The 17,227-nt window shown below is 40.4% G+C and overlaps 1 protein-coding gene across 2 annotated transcripts in view; it reads right to left on the bottom strand.

Annotated features, from left to right (window-relative positions):
• The window catches only part of CHL1 (cell adhesion molecule L1 like), a 126,396-nt gene that overhangs the window by 41,583 nt on the left and 67,586 nt on the right, over positions 1-17,227 (bottom strand). For both annotated transcript variants that reach the window (XM_033926532.1, XM_033926531.1), the window contains exons 12-16: positions 15,426-15,592; positions 11,270-11,435; positions 8,286-8,410; positions 7,441-7,542; positions 325-522 (exon numbers count right to left, since the gene is read on the bottom strand). In XM_033926532.1, the coding sequence (XP_033782423.1) occupies positions 325-522; positions 7,441-7,542; positions 8,286-8,410; positions 11,270-11,435; positions 15,426-15,592 (758 nt within the window). The remainder of the gene's footprint in view (positions 1-324; positions 523-7,440; positions 7,543-8,285; positions 8,411-11,269; positions 11,436-15,425; positions 15,593-17,227) is intronic.

Raw genomic sequence — 17,227 nt, 5'->3', positions numbered from 1 at the left:
GTGGGAAGATTTAGCGTGTGCAAATCCCTGAAGCAGCCGAGTACAGTGAAACAGGGCCTTAACTGTGCATTGTTGAAGAACCTTTTATGTACTTTTAGAAGGAAAAGGACAATAATTTTCAGACAGACCTTTTTCCCAGGTGAATCTGTATTTGCTCAGGAAACCTTCCTCAATTCTACACAAGGATTTTTTTTTGTCTTTTAATTCTGCTGAGCACCAACTCCCAGGAAATGCTTCTAGGTTACGATTTCCTTCTAACTCCTTAACATTAAAGAATCTCTTACAGTGTTATATGACAGATATACTCAGTGGATCACCAAATACCTGCAGCTGGTGTTTCGTAAAGTTCAGAGGGTTGACTGGGTTGACTTCTTCCAACTTCATTTACTGCTGAGACCCGGAATTCATACTGCAGGTAAGGGGCCAGAGCCAGAAGCACTGAACTCTCATTAGGTGGGACCCGTGCTATCTCCTGCCATTCGCCAGGCCCCCATCTCTTGTCTTCATATTCCACAATGAATTCTGGGTGGGCAACGGAAGATGTTAGAGGGGGAGCAGCACGATAATGTCGAAAGGTAATCAACAGAACAGTATTTAATAGAAGCTTTCTAGTTTGTAGCTAAGATGCTTAAGAACTAAGGGTCCTAATAGATGACCAGCAGAGAGATGAATCAGATAATACATGTGCATAATTTTATAAAGTCCTGTTTATATGTCATTTATTTTATTTAGATGTTGAATAACATGGCAAGAAAATAGGAAAAAATACACTAAGCCAAATGATATAATACATTATGGAAACTGACTCATGCCTTATGGGATTTAAAAACAAACGCTGGGTTTTACTAAGCAGCGTAAGAGCATTTACTCTTTGGCCCATGGCAAAATGTACAGAAATAAGTTCAACCTAGTTTTAATACTATATCAGCAAACGAGCAAAAAAGAGCTCTTAATTAAAGTTTCTCTACATTTTTCTTACAGGATTCCTAAATCACCCTTTTAACATTTCCCCAAATTTCAACATGCCTGCAACTACTAATAACATTCCAGTTCTTTGGGGCCATCGTCCCTCAAATCACAGAATAATAACACCTCGACACCCATCTTTATTAGAAATCCCAACTTCTCCTCCCTCTATAAATCTTAGTACCGTAACCACTGTTTCAACCCACCTTATAAACGTCTCTTTCAAAAATAAAAGCTTGAAACTAGAACTCATCAATGCAAAATCCATTAAAACCAAACATCACCTTTTAAAAGATGCCATTCTCTTTATCACTGAAACTTGGCTTACCGAAGGTGATGAAGCATATCTTTCCTATTGTTGTCCTCCTAACTATGATTACTTCTCAAATCACCGCCATAATCGTAAAGGCGGTGGCCTAGCTGTCATATTTCAAAACAATCTCGTTAATCTCAGTGACCACTCCACTGGAAATGCCACCATTGAAAATCTCCACCTTAAGCTCAATACGAACACCAACCTCAACTTTTTACTACTCTATGTCCCTCCACCAGTAGGACAAAACAGAATTGCTCTGCTCCAAGACCTACTATTTGATTTTTGCTCCTCTACATCCCTTCCTCTGATCTTAGGTGACTTTAATATCCATTTCGACGAGCTCTCTAATACAAATACCATGGACATATTAAACGTCTTAAATCCTCTAAACTTACAACCAATAATAGTGGGTCCTACTCACTTGGCCAATCACACTTTAGATATGATCTTCTCTCCTAAATCCCAATACTTCGTTCACTCTGTTCCATTAGTCTCACCAGTTCCTTGGTCCGATCATCACTTTATATCTTTCAATCTTTATTTTCATAAACCAATATCATTTCAAACTTCTTCAGAAACTAAACTTACTTCATATCGAGACTATTCCAAATTAGAAACTATAGACATTTTGCCTTTCTTTGACCCATCCATTGCAACTGCCACATTTAACTCGATTGAAGACCAACTATCAACTTGGAACTCCTCTTTACAATCTCTTTTAGACAGTAAAGCACCAATAATCTCTAAAACCTTATCACCCCGTAAAATATCTAACCCCTGGTATACAGCAGAGCTTTATTTCCTGAAAAAACAGCTTCGTTCTTTAGAAAGAAAATGGCATCATTCTAAATCCCACACAAATCTGCAAAATTATAGAGAAAAGGCATCCACCTATAAAACCAAAATTAACCAGGCCAAAAATAAATATTATTCAAACAAAATCCACAAAGCAAAAAACTCATCTATCCTATATAACATTCTAAAATCCATTACCCGAAGAATAAAGGAAATAATACTTTTCAGAAGTCCACCTTAAAAACACAGGATTTAGCCGACGCATTCAACCAAAAAATCAAAACCATCCGAAGTACATTTTATTCTAACTCAATTAGTAGTCTTACGAACAATCACCAAACTGAATTTATTCCGACAGCCAAATACTCCAATTTCAAAATTCCCTCCCTCAAAGACATTGAAGCTCTCTTCCAACAAATTAACTTAAAAGGTTCCCGATCTGAAATTATTCCCCCATTTTACCTAAAGAATTATTTTCTTGTTTTGGGCCCTTTATTCACTCACTCATCCTAAAAAGCTTACTCACTGCATCAGTCCCTTCCCTCTGGAAAACCGCTATCATCACTCCTATACTCAAAGATCACAAAATTAGTACAAATGATTCTACAAACTATCGTCCAATTGCCAACATTCCCTTCTTGGCCAAATTAACAGAAAAACTGATGATTTCATCGAAACAACTAATGCTTTGCACCCCAACCAAACAGGTTTTCGTAAATTTCACAACACTGAATATTCACTGATAGGCTTAATAACTAATATTCATTACTTTTTAGACCACCACAAATCTGTTGTTCTGTTCTCATTGGACATATCCGCAGCGTTCAACACAATAGACCATGATCTACTTCTTAATCGGCTAGAATCGATAGGTATTAGTGACCAAATACTTAACTGGTTTACTTCATATCTCTCCAACCGTACTTCACTCGTTAAGTTCAATAATGAACACTCTAAAGCCTATTCTTCATCCTTTGGGATTCCCCAAGGTTCTATTCTGTCGCCTCTTCTGTTCAATATTTTTCATTCTCCATTACTGAGCATCTGCCAGTCAATTGGTTTTACTTCTTTCTCTTACGCGGACGATATTCAACTTATCCATCCTCTTGACCCAGAAAATAATGATATTTTGTCTATAAATAAAAAACTAGAAACAATACAAAACTGGCTCAATTCAAACAAATTAGCATTAAACATTAAAAAAAAACCAAAATCCATGATTTTTACCTGGAAAAAGGACATAGGCTTGAAGACCCTATTTGTCCTTAATAACATCCCCCTAGAGTCTGTCTCCACTTTAAAAATTCTTGGAGTTATAATTGATGACAAATTACTGTTCCATGAACACATCACTTATATAGTCAAAACATGTTTTTATAAATTATGTTTAATACGATCAATCGCCAAATTTCTTGAGCCCAAATCGATTAACATTCTGGTTCATTCTTTGATTATAGCTAAAATGGACTACTGTAACTCACTATTACTTAACATCTCCCAAAAAGAAAAAAGAAGACTACAAATTATCCAAAATACAGCTATTAAACTAATCCACAATGCCAAGAAATATGACCACGTTACACCATTATTGATCGACTCCCACTAGCTCCCAATCAGCCATCGCATTCTCTTTAAGGTCATGCTGTTAATATTTAAAACCTTAACCTTTAATGAACCTTAGTTTATAGCTAGAATTTTAACACCCCATAACACTATACGACCACTCAGATCATCCTTCCAAAATCTCCTATCTATCCCCTCTCTGAAAATAGTAGGCACGAGAAGATCTGATATGTTCTCCGTAATGAACCCCCAATGGTGGAACTCGTTACCACAATATATTAAAAATGAAAAGGATCTCATCTCTTTTAAAAAATCCTTAAAATCTCATCTTTTTAAAGATGCTTTTAACATTTAAATTTTAGATTTGTTAAATATTCTCAGATTTTTATCTTTCCCGTCCCCCATTGTTCTCTTCCTTTTTTGTCTATTTCTTCTAAAAAAGTTGTAATTTTCCCCTCCTTTCCTCCCAATTCAAGTTTATCTTGTCTTCAAGAATTTTGTCATTTGGTTTGTCTTTTTTGTAATTTTACTTCTTTTTATAATTTTGTACATCGCTTAGCAAACCGAATAAGCGATTCATCAAATACTAATGAACTTGAACTTGAACTCCTCTATGCTTTAACTGCAACTGTCTAAAGAACAGGTTTATCTTGAAGAAATAACTCCAAATGGGTGGGATCCCCAAAAATATATTTATTATTTCCGTATGAAACCAGACATTTGCAGGGAAATCTGAGAATAAAAAGGAAGCCCCCACAGCCAAAGTCTTGCTTCCTATGAAATTGTGTCTGTCTGGCTACATCAGGAAATATTAATAATTGCTGCCACAGAACAAAGTCTGTTTTTTGGCAAAATACAATTTCAAAATAGTTTTCTTCTCCTCGGATTGAAAAGTAACTAACAAAGTAACATGCCTAGAAGATTCCAGAAATTGAGAGAGATCTAATACTAATTGATCCAACTCCCCTCTTCAGCTACCTGTTTGAAGCCCCTAGAAACATAATCGATATTATCATCAAATAAATTATCTGCCTGAGAATACTGAAGAGCATCTCTCATATACATTTTCAAAATAATGGGAAACAGGGAAGTTCAAAAGCTGCCTTAATTTTACCCACTTAACTTTAGGAGGCTCCAGCTGAATACTGGGTTGTGACCTGCATAAGGCTTTTTGGTAGTTAAAAAAAGACCCACTCCACAAGCCCTGATCCCCCCTCCCAACAATTCTCCACATCTTCCCCACAGCTGGCTCCATGACCTCTCCTCTTCCCCCCCCCCCCCCCCCATCAAGCCTACTTGAATACCTGGTGGTCAAGCAGAGGGGATGGGGATTGTCAAAGATAGGAGAGCAGCCCCTTGCTGATGCATAATTAAAATGGCTGCCACAAGAGGTCATGGGAAGGAGGGGGATTAGGGCTCGTGGAGGGGGCGGCATAACTGGCTGAATATCAGTTGAGCCCCCATAAGCTCTGGGCGACCAGGCCACCCAGACTCATGCCCCAGACAAGGGCTGGCACTGAATTTTGGGGCATAAGTTGGCTTACAAAAACGCTGACTGCTGCCAGCTGAATATCAGAAGGTAAGTGCCCACACACACATCTTTTCTTCTACATTTTCACAAACCTCGCTTGTGTTTTTTACATTTAACTTTTATGAGCCCAATATTCTAAGGAGAGGGTTCAGCCTGGTTAAGCCCCACTGAGCTGGTCAGCTCTTAGCTAAGGGTGATCAGGGGGCAGAGCCTGGGCAAAACCATACTTAGCAGGGTTGGTAGTGATATTCAGTCCACTAACTGGCTAAGTAAGCAGATAAAGTTAGGGCATCCGAAAAGCTTTAACTGGGAGCTCGTCCGAAGATTGGTGGGGGGGAGGGTTATTGGCATTAGTGTACCTCCCTTGATGGTTTGGTGGTTTGTGGAGCTTAAGATGAGATGGGGGAGGTTTACTGGGGTGGGAGTGCAGTGGCCTGGAGTGGATGTAGGTGTGTATTGTGTGAGTACTACTTTGGAGATACTCTGCTGGGGTGAGGGCTGGGCACCCTGGCAGTGTTCTGTATATACTTTATTATTGTTTGATTCCATGACCTCTAAGAGAGGTCTTTGGTGTGTGTCCTGGACCATTTGGGGGATTAATTCTCCGAGTAAGAGAGCCAAAATTCTTCAATGTTTGGCCTGTCACAAGGCTGACATTGTTGGACTTAAGGAAACTAAACTTTCTGAGCTTGAGCCCGGTAAAGATCACAGTTTGGTTGAATCATATCACCCTATTTTTTTATTTAATGTTGATTTAAAAATCTTTCAAGTTTGGTATGCTAAGGGCATTAAGCAGGTGGGAGATATTTTAAATGACCACGGTCGTATTGTTGCCCCTTCGGAAATTTCTTCCCTGTATGATAAGAACATAAGAACTGCCATCTCCGGATCAGACCTTCGGTCCATCAAGTCCGGCGATCCGCACACGCGGAGGCCCTGCCAGGTGTACACCTGGTGTAATTTATAGTCCACCATATCTTTATATGCCTCTCTTAAGGAGATATGCATCTAGTTTGCTCTTGAAGCCTAGGACGGTCGATTCCGCAATAATCTCCTCTGGGAGGGCATTCCAGGTGTCAACCACTCTCTGAGTGAAGCAGAACTTCCTGACATTAGTCCTGAATCTGTCCCCCCTTAGCTTCATTTCATGTCCTCTAGTCCGTGTCAAATTGGACAATGTAAATAATCTTCTCTGATCTTGAAACCTTAGATATATTTGGGTATTTTCAGCTTAAGCATTATGTGTCTGGCCTGGATAGCTTATTGGGTCAGTGTCTGGGGATGTGGGAGCTGGACTTCTTCTCTCTTGACTCTTGGTCTGGATGCTCAGTCTCCTTCATTAGCACGGGCCTGGAGTTTGGATCTCAACGTTGCTATAGATTCTGCTATTCTCTCTCATGGGTTGCAGTGGTTTCCTGTAACATGGCTCACAAGGAGCAGGAATATAAGTTTTTTCATAGAGCTTTTGTTTCTCCTTGGAGGGCGTATAGGGCTGGGTTTGCTAAGCAGGATATTTGTCTCAAGTGTGGTCAGGGACGAGCTACGTTGGGACCTGCCTAAAAGACAACTTTTCTGGGCTAGGGCATGGGCTTTTCTAGTGTCCTTGATGCCTTCTTTGCCAGTCTGTTGCCTCAGCTTGCTCTGTTCTATGTTGAGAGCGACTTGATTGCTTTGCCTGCCGGCCATTGACATTTGGTGTTCAAGGCGCTGCTTGTGTACTGCAGTGTTGCAGCTCTTCCTTCCTGGCTCTGTTGGCACGTAGAGCTGTATCGGGACTAATGGTGTGTAGATGGGAAAACTTTCAGGCTATTTGGGAGGTGTACTGGGCCTCCTTACCTCACAGGGCGAGAAGTCTTCTTAATTCTTAACTCTTGTTGGGTGGGGGAATCTCTGGAGTTGTTCTCTCTATCCTTTGTCTTGTTTTTTCTTCTTCCATTTTCCAGGTTGGGCCTCACACTGTCTTATGCGGGACATCACACTACCAGTGTCACAACCTGAAAAATGGATTATGGGCAATAGTTGTTTTGAATTTTCTTCTTTGCTTTGCAGTTGAATGTGTTGAACTGCGTTGATACTGCTTGTTAGGTTATGTTGCTTTACGATTGTGCACTGCTGGGTTGTGGCTTTACTTGTGTATTTTCTGCTGCCTGGTTTATGTGAAAAGGGATGCTGTTGAAGGCTCCAGCTGGCTTATCCTGGAAGATTTCTTCTGTGTGTGGTTTGTAGGTGAACCCTTTTCAGCATAGACTAAGGCTAAATGGAGCCTTACCTTTCATGGGACTGTGATGGCTCTTTCCAACCTCCCAGGATAATCGAACACTCTGGTTCTGTTTTTCCATCAGGTACAGGTTTTCTGGTGGATTAGGAACATCTGCAAATGAGATGAATCATTAAATAACAAGGGTTTTCTGCAAGCTGGAGACCCTTAGAACATATTTTATATAAGTTAATTGTATACCCCCTATCAATGGAGGTTGTCTAAGTGGTTTCCATTCTAGTTCTCAAGCATTTTTCCCTAATTGTTCTGGCGAGCTCACAATCTGTTTTATGTAACTGGAGCAACTGAGGTTAAGTGACTTGCCCGAGGTCAAAAGCTGCCTCTGAACTCTCCAACCAATACAGACCCTGCTTTAGGTTGGATCTAGGTGGTCTCAGAACTTAAGCTCATGTGGACTAATCCATGCCCCATTAGAGAATGACATGGGGGCGTCCCCAACCCCACGGGATCTCAGTATCTCCATCCCATCCTCATGAGTTCTGTCCCTGTCTTTGTCCCATTCCTTCAAGCTCTGCCTTAACTGCACAAGCCTCGAACACTTATGATTTGAAAGTGTTTGAGGCTTGAGCAGATGAGGACAGAGCTTGCAGGAATGGGGCAGGGACAGGGACAGAGCTCGCAGGGACTGGATGGGAATAGAGAGATCCCATGGGGATGGAGAAATTTTGTCACTATGTCATTCTCTAAATTAAATGGCTTCATTTGAAATATTTTATAAAATTTCTCTGCCTATGAAATCATTGTTTCTCTTTCAGCCCTGGGCCCCATATACTGTATTTGGAAATAGCTGCAGCGTTGTGAGTGGACAGTTTGCAAACAGAAGGAAAATCTCGTACCAAGAACAGTGAGATGAAATTTAGCTGAGACGCTGTCCAATGATGTTTGAACAACACATGAATAATCACCCTGGTCCTCTGGCATCACACTTGAAATAGTCAATGAGTCTTTCTCAATAATTATTCTGCAGGTACAAAAGAGGCAAAGTGATGCAATTTAAGAGAGGGAAAATGGTCCATGAAGTCGCAAAGTATGTGGCCATTTTCTAAGCATATAAGGTAACAAATGATCAAAGAGAACTGATCTGGTTAAATCTTTTTCAGCATTCACTAACGTTTCTATGGGAGAAAAAACATTTACCATTACTTTGCCCTGCCATATCTGTTGATAGATGAGGTTAAGTAAAGGAACATACATGGATACAATTCTCCCCTAACCGAGTTACTCCCTCAGTAATTTAAAAGCCTATTTACTACACAATATTAGGCGTAACACAGTCTCTGTGCCATTAATGTAAATGTTTGTTACAGTTTCAAAGAGCAGATTGATATAAAAATTTAAGCTAATCAGCCTAAATAAATTTTCAGTAGGATGAAAACCATATAATTTTATACGGATAATTTATCTGTACATTCAGTGATGGCAAATTGTATAAGGGTTGCCACCGTTGTTGAATAAACTAATATAACTTTATTAATTTGTATGAAGTTATACCTGCTTTTCATGTGTTCTGGCTGCCATAGATTATACAGAGAGCGGCTGGATGTCACCACTCTCCATAATATAGCAAAAATCCCAAGACAAAATATCCTTAAAAGACACCAAAATATAAGTTGGGCGTGCCCTAGGACATTGCAGGAAAGTTAACTCCCAAGACTCCACCAAAAATATATAAACCTCAAATCTAAATTTTTAAGATAAGGAGCACCCTCAGCGTGAGTTTGAAAGCTTTAAAGAGCGACTCAAAGAGCAGCTCTAGTGCTTAGAATAGCAAAGCCAGCAAACACTGAGCAGAGATTACCACTCACTGCCAGCTGCACACCATCATCTGGGTGCTCCTGTATGCTTTAAAGTGCAAGTGAAGTGCAAACAAATTGCAATAAATAAATATATATAAAAGTGGAAGACAAAAGGTTCACTGTCCTGCAATGCCCTGAATGCCTAACCCACTGACCTGACCAGAGAATGGAAAAACGAGTCACTTGTCCCTCCAGTTACTTAGCTGAATAAAGGTGCTGTAGTCAAATAGTAGCAAGGAGAGTCCAGCTTTTTTTGGGATCAAAGACCAAAGGTAAGGTGCCTGCCTGGAATCACTCTGAACTACAGTCGTGTTGGCCTGTTTGGTTCCTGAGGAAGGGGCTATTGCCCTGAAACCCTGCTAGGTCGAGCCATGTTGAAAGAGGACTGCACTTTACCTTTGATCCCCAAAAAGCTGGACTCTCCTTGCTACTATTTGACTACAGCACCTTTATTCAGCTAAGTAACAGGAGGGACAAGTGACTAATTTTTTCATTCTCCGTTCAGGTCAGTGGGTTAGGCATTCGGGGCATTGCAGGACAGTGAAATTTTTGTCTTCCACACTGTTTGCACTTGACTTGCACTTTAAAGCACACAGATGATGGTGTGCGGCTGGCAGTGAATGGTAATCTCTGCTCTGTGTTTGCTGGCTTTGCTATTCTAAGCACTAGAACTGCTCTTTGAGTCACTCTTTAAAGCTTTCAAACTCACGCTGAGGGTGCTCCTTATCTTAAAAATTTAGATTTGAGGTTTATATATTTTTGGTGGAGTCTAGGGAGTTAACTTTCCTGCAATGTCCTAGGGCAAGCTCAACTTATATTTTGGACCACTCTCCATAGTAACATTTTCTCTGCCTAGAGCAATATCTCGTAAATTTTCCAGCCAGCGGCACACTAATCCAGTGCCCCAGACATCTGCTCATGCCCCTCTGGCCTCGACCTGCTTTGGTGGAAGGATCTGGGAGGTGCGGGGAGAGGAGGAGAGACACTGGCCAGTAGGAGAGTCATCTGCGCCTGCTCACTTCCTTTAGGATGTGCCTCTCAATGAGAAAGGCAAGTCTGGTAGGCAGTCAGCTGACGTGGACGATCTCCTCCTTGCCAATGTGTAGCGGCAAACCTGAAATTTCAGGAGGCACACTAGTGTGCCGTGGCACATAGTTTGTGATACACTGGCCTAGAGAATACCTTATATATATTTACATTCTGACTATGTAACAATGAATATGGCCAAAATTTAAATATTCTCTAGTGGCACTTTAACCGCAAGGTTTTTTATGTGTTGCCAGTCCCCTCCCTCCCCCTCCCCTGAATGCACATAAACAATCCCTTCCTATCTCTCTTCCCTCCCTCCCACCCCCTCCCTGGAAGCACACATGCTAGAGATTGAAACAGCCATTTTAGGGAGACAGCAGCAATAAGAGATGATTTGAACAGGGCTCATATGCTTCCAGGGGGGCTCAGGGAAGCATTTGTTTCCCAACACAATGCAGTTCGACCCAGTATGAGATAAAGGAGAAAGAAACGGCAAAGAGATGAGGAGAGAGAAGATAAAGTACGAGACATAAGAACAAAGAAAGGAGAAAACATCAAAATTTCCATTCTGGTTCAGAGCAAAATTCACTAAGCCCAGAATCTTGTTTCCAATAGTATTCAGTTCAAGTCAAGTCTCAAGTACTTGGCAGAAAGAGGAAGATTCCATGTTACCCTCAGGGATAAATAGTGACTTTCCCTGTCTTAGTGATTTTTGGACTTTTCCTGCAGGAACTTGTTTAAACCTTTATGAAACCTACCAATGCTATCGTTTCCCACATTCTCTAGATACAAGTTCCAAATCTTAATTAAACATTGAGAGAAAAATAATTTCTCCAATTTGTTTTAAATGTGCATTTAGAAACTGTATGGAGTGTCCCCTAGTCTTTGTACTTTTTGAAAGAGTAAACAACCAAGTTCTATTGCACAAATGATTTTATAGACCTCCGTAGCAGATGAGCCTGAGGATAGGAGAGACGGCTAATGCATTTCTCTACCTGCTGTGCTTTGTGTCCATCAGTTGCAGATCTTCACCATCCTTATTCCAGGATATTTTCGAGCTATTTTTGAGACGTGGGTCTGTTTCCGCCTGGCACCGCCATTGTCCTTTATGGAATTTAAGAATCTGACGACTCACTGGCATTCGCACAATCTTAGAAGCGTCTGATAATCAAAAAACATTCACTTCTTTATGTATCCAAGTATTATATGGCAAGATTGTATAGCTAATGAGAGAAACTAAGCTAATCTTTTTTGTTCTACATGGTCTTCATTGCTAAATATGTGATAATGTGAGAGAGAGATAATGCTTACTGTGGATGAGCAGACTATATGGGCCATTTGGCCTTTATCTGCCGTCATGTTTCTATGTTGCTATGAAATTCCTCATTTTCAGTTGTATAAGCTATGTCACATGCAGCAAATTAGGTCATGATTATCTGTCAAACATTTGAAAATACTTCTACAGGAGTTTATTCAATTCCAAATAGATTACTGCAATATGTTATATTTGGAATTATCTGTTAGACCAGGGGTGCCCAATACGTCGATCGTGATCAACTAGTAGATCGGGAAGGCAATGCGAGTCAATCGCGGAACCCATCCCGGGTTCTGTGATAGACTCGTATTGCCATCCCAATCTACCAGGCTGATCAACCTTCCTCTCCCCGACGTCCCCCACCGCCGCCCCAAGCTCTCCCTGCAGAAGCGTTGGACCGACCAGCATTCCTCTCCCCGACGTCAATTCTGACATCGGAGAGGAAGTTCTGGGCCATCCAATCACTGCCTGGCTGGCCTGGAACTTCCTCTCTGACATCAGAATTGACGTCGGGGAGCGGAATGCTGGTTAGCGTGATACTTCTGCAGGGAGAGCTTGGGGCGGCGGCAGCAAACCTAGTGGCTTGGGAGCCTGTTCCCCGATGGCGGCGGTGGCAAACCTAGTGGTTTTGGGGAGGGCAGGGAGAAAGAAAGAAAAGGGCCAGGCAGGGAGACAGAAAGAAGGGGGGCATGGAGAGAGAGAGAGAAGGAAAGAAAGGGAGGCAGGGAGACAGAAAGAAAGAATGGGGCAGGGAGAAAGAAAGAAAAAGTTGGGGGAGAGAATGAGGTCTGGAGGAGAGGAAGCATACAGGCTGAAAGAAGGGAAGAAATATTGGATGCACAGTCAGAAGAAGAAAGTGCAACCAGAGACTCATGAAATCAAGAGACAACAAAGACAGGAAAAATGATTTTATTTTCAATTTAATTATCAAAATGTGTCTGTTTTGAGAATTTATATCTGGTGTCTATATTTTGCACTATGGCCCCCTTTTACTAATCCGCAATAGCAGTTTTTAGCGCAGGGAGCCTAAGAGTGTCGAGAGCAGCGTGGGGGATTCAGTCCAGCTCCCTGCGCTAAAAACTGCTTTCGCGGTTTAGTAAAAAGGGAGGGGTATATTTGTCTATTTTTGTATGGTTGTTACTGAGGTGACATTGCATAGAGTCATCTGCCTTGATCTCTTTGAAAAAAACCCGGAATATGAATGATAATTAACGTTTTCTCTGCCTTTCAGTGTGCTTTGTGGTTTGTTTGTTTTTAATTTTATTGTTGGTAGATCATTTTGACTTTTAAAAGTAGCTCGCAAGCCCAAAAAGTGTGGGCACCCCTGTGTTAGACAATGCATGCTATTAAAACTCTTGCAAAATACAGCAGTAAGATTGATACAGTAAGGAAAAAGGTGAACTTTTTTTTACCAATTTAGGCAAGAGTTATCTTGTTTTGTTTCTGTTTTAAGATTTTGCATGGTGGGCTCCCTTATACGTGGTGCAAATGGTTGAATTTTATGATTACAGTAAAAGACTTTGTTCTTGTAATGGAATTTGATTGGCTTTGCTATTTCTTACTAATTATAGTTATAAAAGAATGTTGGACAGGCTGTTTAAATGGAATGCTCTGCTTATTAATAGTGGGAGGAATGAATCTTGTTGCCAGAAGCTCAGAGGTCTCCTGAAAATATATCTGTTGATAATTTTCCCTAGTGAATAGAATCAAGTTCAAGTAGGGGGAATGTGAATGATTGTGAGGAGCTTTGTTAATATGACATTGTTGAACAATTCCTGGAATTTGGTGTCACAGATGCTATGAAAACTGAGTTGTTGGACTAGGCCAGGGGTAGGCAGTTCCGGTCCTCGAGAGCCAGAGCCAGGCCAGGTTTTCAGGATATCCACAATAAATATGCATGAGATAGCTTTGCATCTCAAGGAGGCAGTGCATGCAAATCCATCTCATACATATTCATTGTGGATATCCTGAAAACCTGACCTGGCTCTGGCTCTCAAGGACTGGAATTGCCTACCCCTGGACTAGGCTTTGTGAATGAATCAAACCTAAGTGAATAGATATTAAAGGTTGGGGAATGAGATCTAGTGAATAGCCTGAGACTTTGTAAATACAGATTGGCATGTCTTGTCTAAATGGCTGTATTTGCACTCTAGCTGTGCTAAGGAAGTTGAAAAGGTGACTTGTAAGACAAGGGTAAATTTATGAACCATTGTCCATATATACAAGAGAACGTATGAATTCAGAGATAACAAGTTTCCCGGTGAAGAGCAGGAAATCTGTTCTTGTACATAGAATCACAAACAACCATATGGATGTATTTGGAAATCATATGGAGAAAAGGAGTAACACTGACATCTATTGGACTTGATGAGCAAGTGCATGGTCTGTCTTTTACATTGTGATTTTATTTTTGGTCCAGGACACAGAGAGTTAACTGAATAATTCCATTGAAAATATATGTTTTTGTAAATGAACTAGGCTCCACAGTACATCAGACTATTGTGTGTTAATGTTCTTTTCATTTGTTTTACTGAGGAATCATCATTTACATCTCCCTTCCACTTTCACATTTTACTTTTAACAGCAAGAATCAGATGTAACTGAGTAAAAGTAGTAAACATTGGCAAAATGATTATTTCAGTAAAAGCAACAAATGTTATCTTGTTCTTCCTTACAAGTAAAAGTAACAAAGCTTTTACTTGAGTACAATAATAGTTCTATTTGCTTAAATCTCCTCTTGGCTGACCACTGCCGACTGAATATCAGGGGTATATCTACAACGGCCTTTGGAAATGAGGCAGTGCCTGATAGTCAGCGCTGTTTAGCCAGCTACATATGGCTAAGTCAGCTAACCACAGTTATTTAGCAGGAGATAGCCAATGGCTGCTGAATAGTGGGCTTGGCTGTCTTATGTCAAATGTGGCTGAACTTAGACCAGAAATGTATTGCCGGTAGCTTGATATGGCTCAAGGGACTGTTGTGCCCCATCTCTCTCAAGTTTCTCCCTCCTGTGGGCCAGGTGAAGCACTGGCTTAGGGTACAAAATCTCAGTCCTTCATCTATTCTGCTAGACATCTAAAGGTATACCGGACTGGGATTTTGGCACCCTTTATCACCAGCACCTGAATTTCCTGGTTCACTGCCACCACGCCCCCCCCCCCCCCCAGTGTGAATATCGGCCTTACAATTTTCAATGCACTAGCAACAAAAAGTGCTAACCACTACTCAATTTTGACACAAACACCTCTTGAACAGGGATTCAGAAAGAAGAGAAGGAAACCAATATGCAACATTAGGTTAACTAACATTTATACTGCACCATCTCCCCTCAAATAAAGGGCCAAAGTAGATCACAATATACTATAGGACAATGCAGATACAATTCAGTATTGGAAGAAAAGACATATAACCATATCAGAACAAATATTTCCTAAATAAATAGGTTTTCAAATTACAATGAAAAAGAGAATATATTCTGATTTGTTTTAAATCCATAGGGCAGAAAGACCAACTCTGTACTGCCTGATTACATGTATATCAAACCCCTAATGCAGACTAAACAGGTTTCTAAAACTCAAGTTAAGCAGATTCTATTTGGAAAGCTAAATAAACCAATCATATTTTCTGGAGATAAACCCTCAAATATCTTAAAAACAATCCTTTCTCTGATCGGTAGCCATTGCAGCTGAATCAATATTGAAGTTGCCTTATCAAACCTTTCCCAGTGGAAAATGATTTTTGATGTCCGATGCTTGTCACATGGGAAGAGATGAGAGAGAGATAAGAGGTCATTAATGTAAAATGTTAGGGAAGAAGATAAGAATTAGAGGGGTTACCTAAGACCATCAAGTGGGCTGTGATTGCTGCTTTGTTCAGTTGGTTGGTCACCCAACATGTGTAGGAGCCAGAATCCTCTTGATCCGGCTCCTTGATTTCCAGGGTGCCATTATCATGAATTGAGAAGCGGACTCCTTGGAGTGGATCAGTGCTGTCTTCTTTGATCCTGAGATACAACAGGAAATAAATATACACGTGCCTGTGCTCAGTATAGCAATCGTTTAGTAATATATTGATATATGAGAACATACCAATCTAAAGTATAGACAACGCATGATCAGAGGCCCCAACCCCTTATACAGGGAATTTGTATACGTATATGTTTGCTTAACACTTATGTCAATAGCTGTAAATCAGGAAAAATAAATCCAATTCAATCCAAAGGATCAAAAGGATACATAAAAAGGATTCATTATTACAAGTACCTACTGTAGGTTAGTTTACTAATGGCCGCATACGTATTTTTCATATCTTTTGTGATAGTCTCCTTCACCCCTTGGACCATCTGATTTGTCCATTATCTTTTGGAGTTATAAATTGATCACACTCAAAATGCAAATGCCAATGTTTCTCCTTTTCTGAAGGGCTCCTTGTCAAATAACAGTCCTGCCCTGTTTCACCTACGTTCTGCCCCCTCAGTCCCGCCCCCAGACGGCATCCGCACATGCCCCCTCCCAATATGACAAAGTGCCAGGTTTTGAAAAGCCGTCCGGACCCCTGGACAAGTCCTCGAAAAGTAGGACATGTCTGGGGCAATCCAGACATCTAGTAACCCTAGAGGTAATGCATATCCTGAAAAGGGGTCATACAGGGCCTAATAACTAAAGCTACAAGTATATTATTATTATTATTTAATAGATTTATTGATTTTCAAATCAGACAACCAAGAATAACTTGTACAGAAAGTAAAATTAGTAATACAATAACTTATTCCCTCTTTATTCTTTGGTTTTATTATGTTAAACCACTTTGAATTTTATAAACCTGAAACCATTGGAGTAATTTATAACTAATATGCTCAAGTCCTCAAATTATGGGATCCAAGGTTTTTCTTAGCGAGAACAAAAAGAAAAGAATTTGACATAATGTACATTCTTATGCATAGAAATGGCTATAGGGCTGATTGCAGGGATTAATCTATAATCTTAGGGCCTCCAAACGGGAAAGCACCAAGAAAGAAGTCAATTGGCTAGGCTAAAAAACAAAACAAAACATATTTAACTGTACGGTGCTGCACTATACACTTACAAGGGTGTCACAAGTAAAAAATAGCACCTAAAGATATAACACCTGGCTTCAACATAAGAAATTCACGGCGACGCTTTTGGGTTTCCTGTGATAAATCAGGGTATTCTAAAGCCCATGAATTCTTTCTGCCTGTTTGTAAAGAATAATTTTAACAACCAAATTTTATCAATAGAAAGAGCTACTGATATAATCAAAGTACTTGGTTCTGCTGCCTCTGTCAGATTTCACCAGTAACTCCAACGCATTCAATGATCCTTTGTCTGAAGACCTTTTTAGAGATTGATTCTTGTTAGGTAGGTAATAAACTCGTGATAAAGGGGGTATCGAATCTTCTGAGACCCCCAAAACTTCAAGGAGATATCTCTTAAACATTTCCCTAGGTGGTGCTAATGGGGGATTTCAACTAACCTGGAATAGACTGGAGCATTGGACACTCAAATTGCATGAGAGAAACAAAATTCCTGGAGGCGGTGAAGGACTGTTTCATGGAACAGCTGGTCACGGGACCAGTGTTAGCTCTTGAGGCATCATTTTATTTAAAGTTTCCTTGTAA

This window comes from Geotrypetes seraphini, chromosome 17 (assembly GCF_902459505.1).
Source record: "Geotrypetes seraphini chromosome 17, aGeoSer1.1, whole genome shotgun sequence".
NCBI lineage: Eukaryota > Metazoa > Chordata > Amphibia > Gymnophiona > Dermophiidae > Geotrypetes > Geotrypetes seraphini.
Note: the sequence above shows the minus strand (reverse complement) of the source record. Positions and strands in the feature narration are given on the sequence as shown.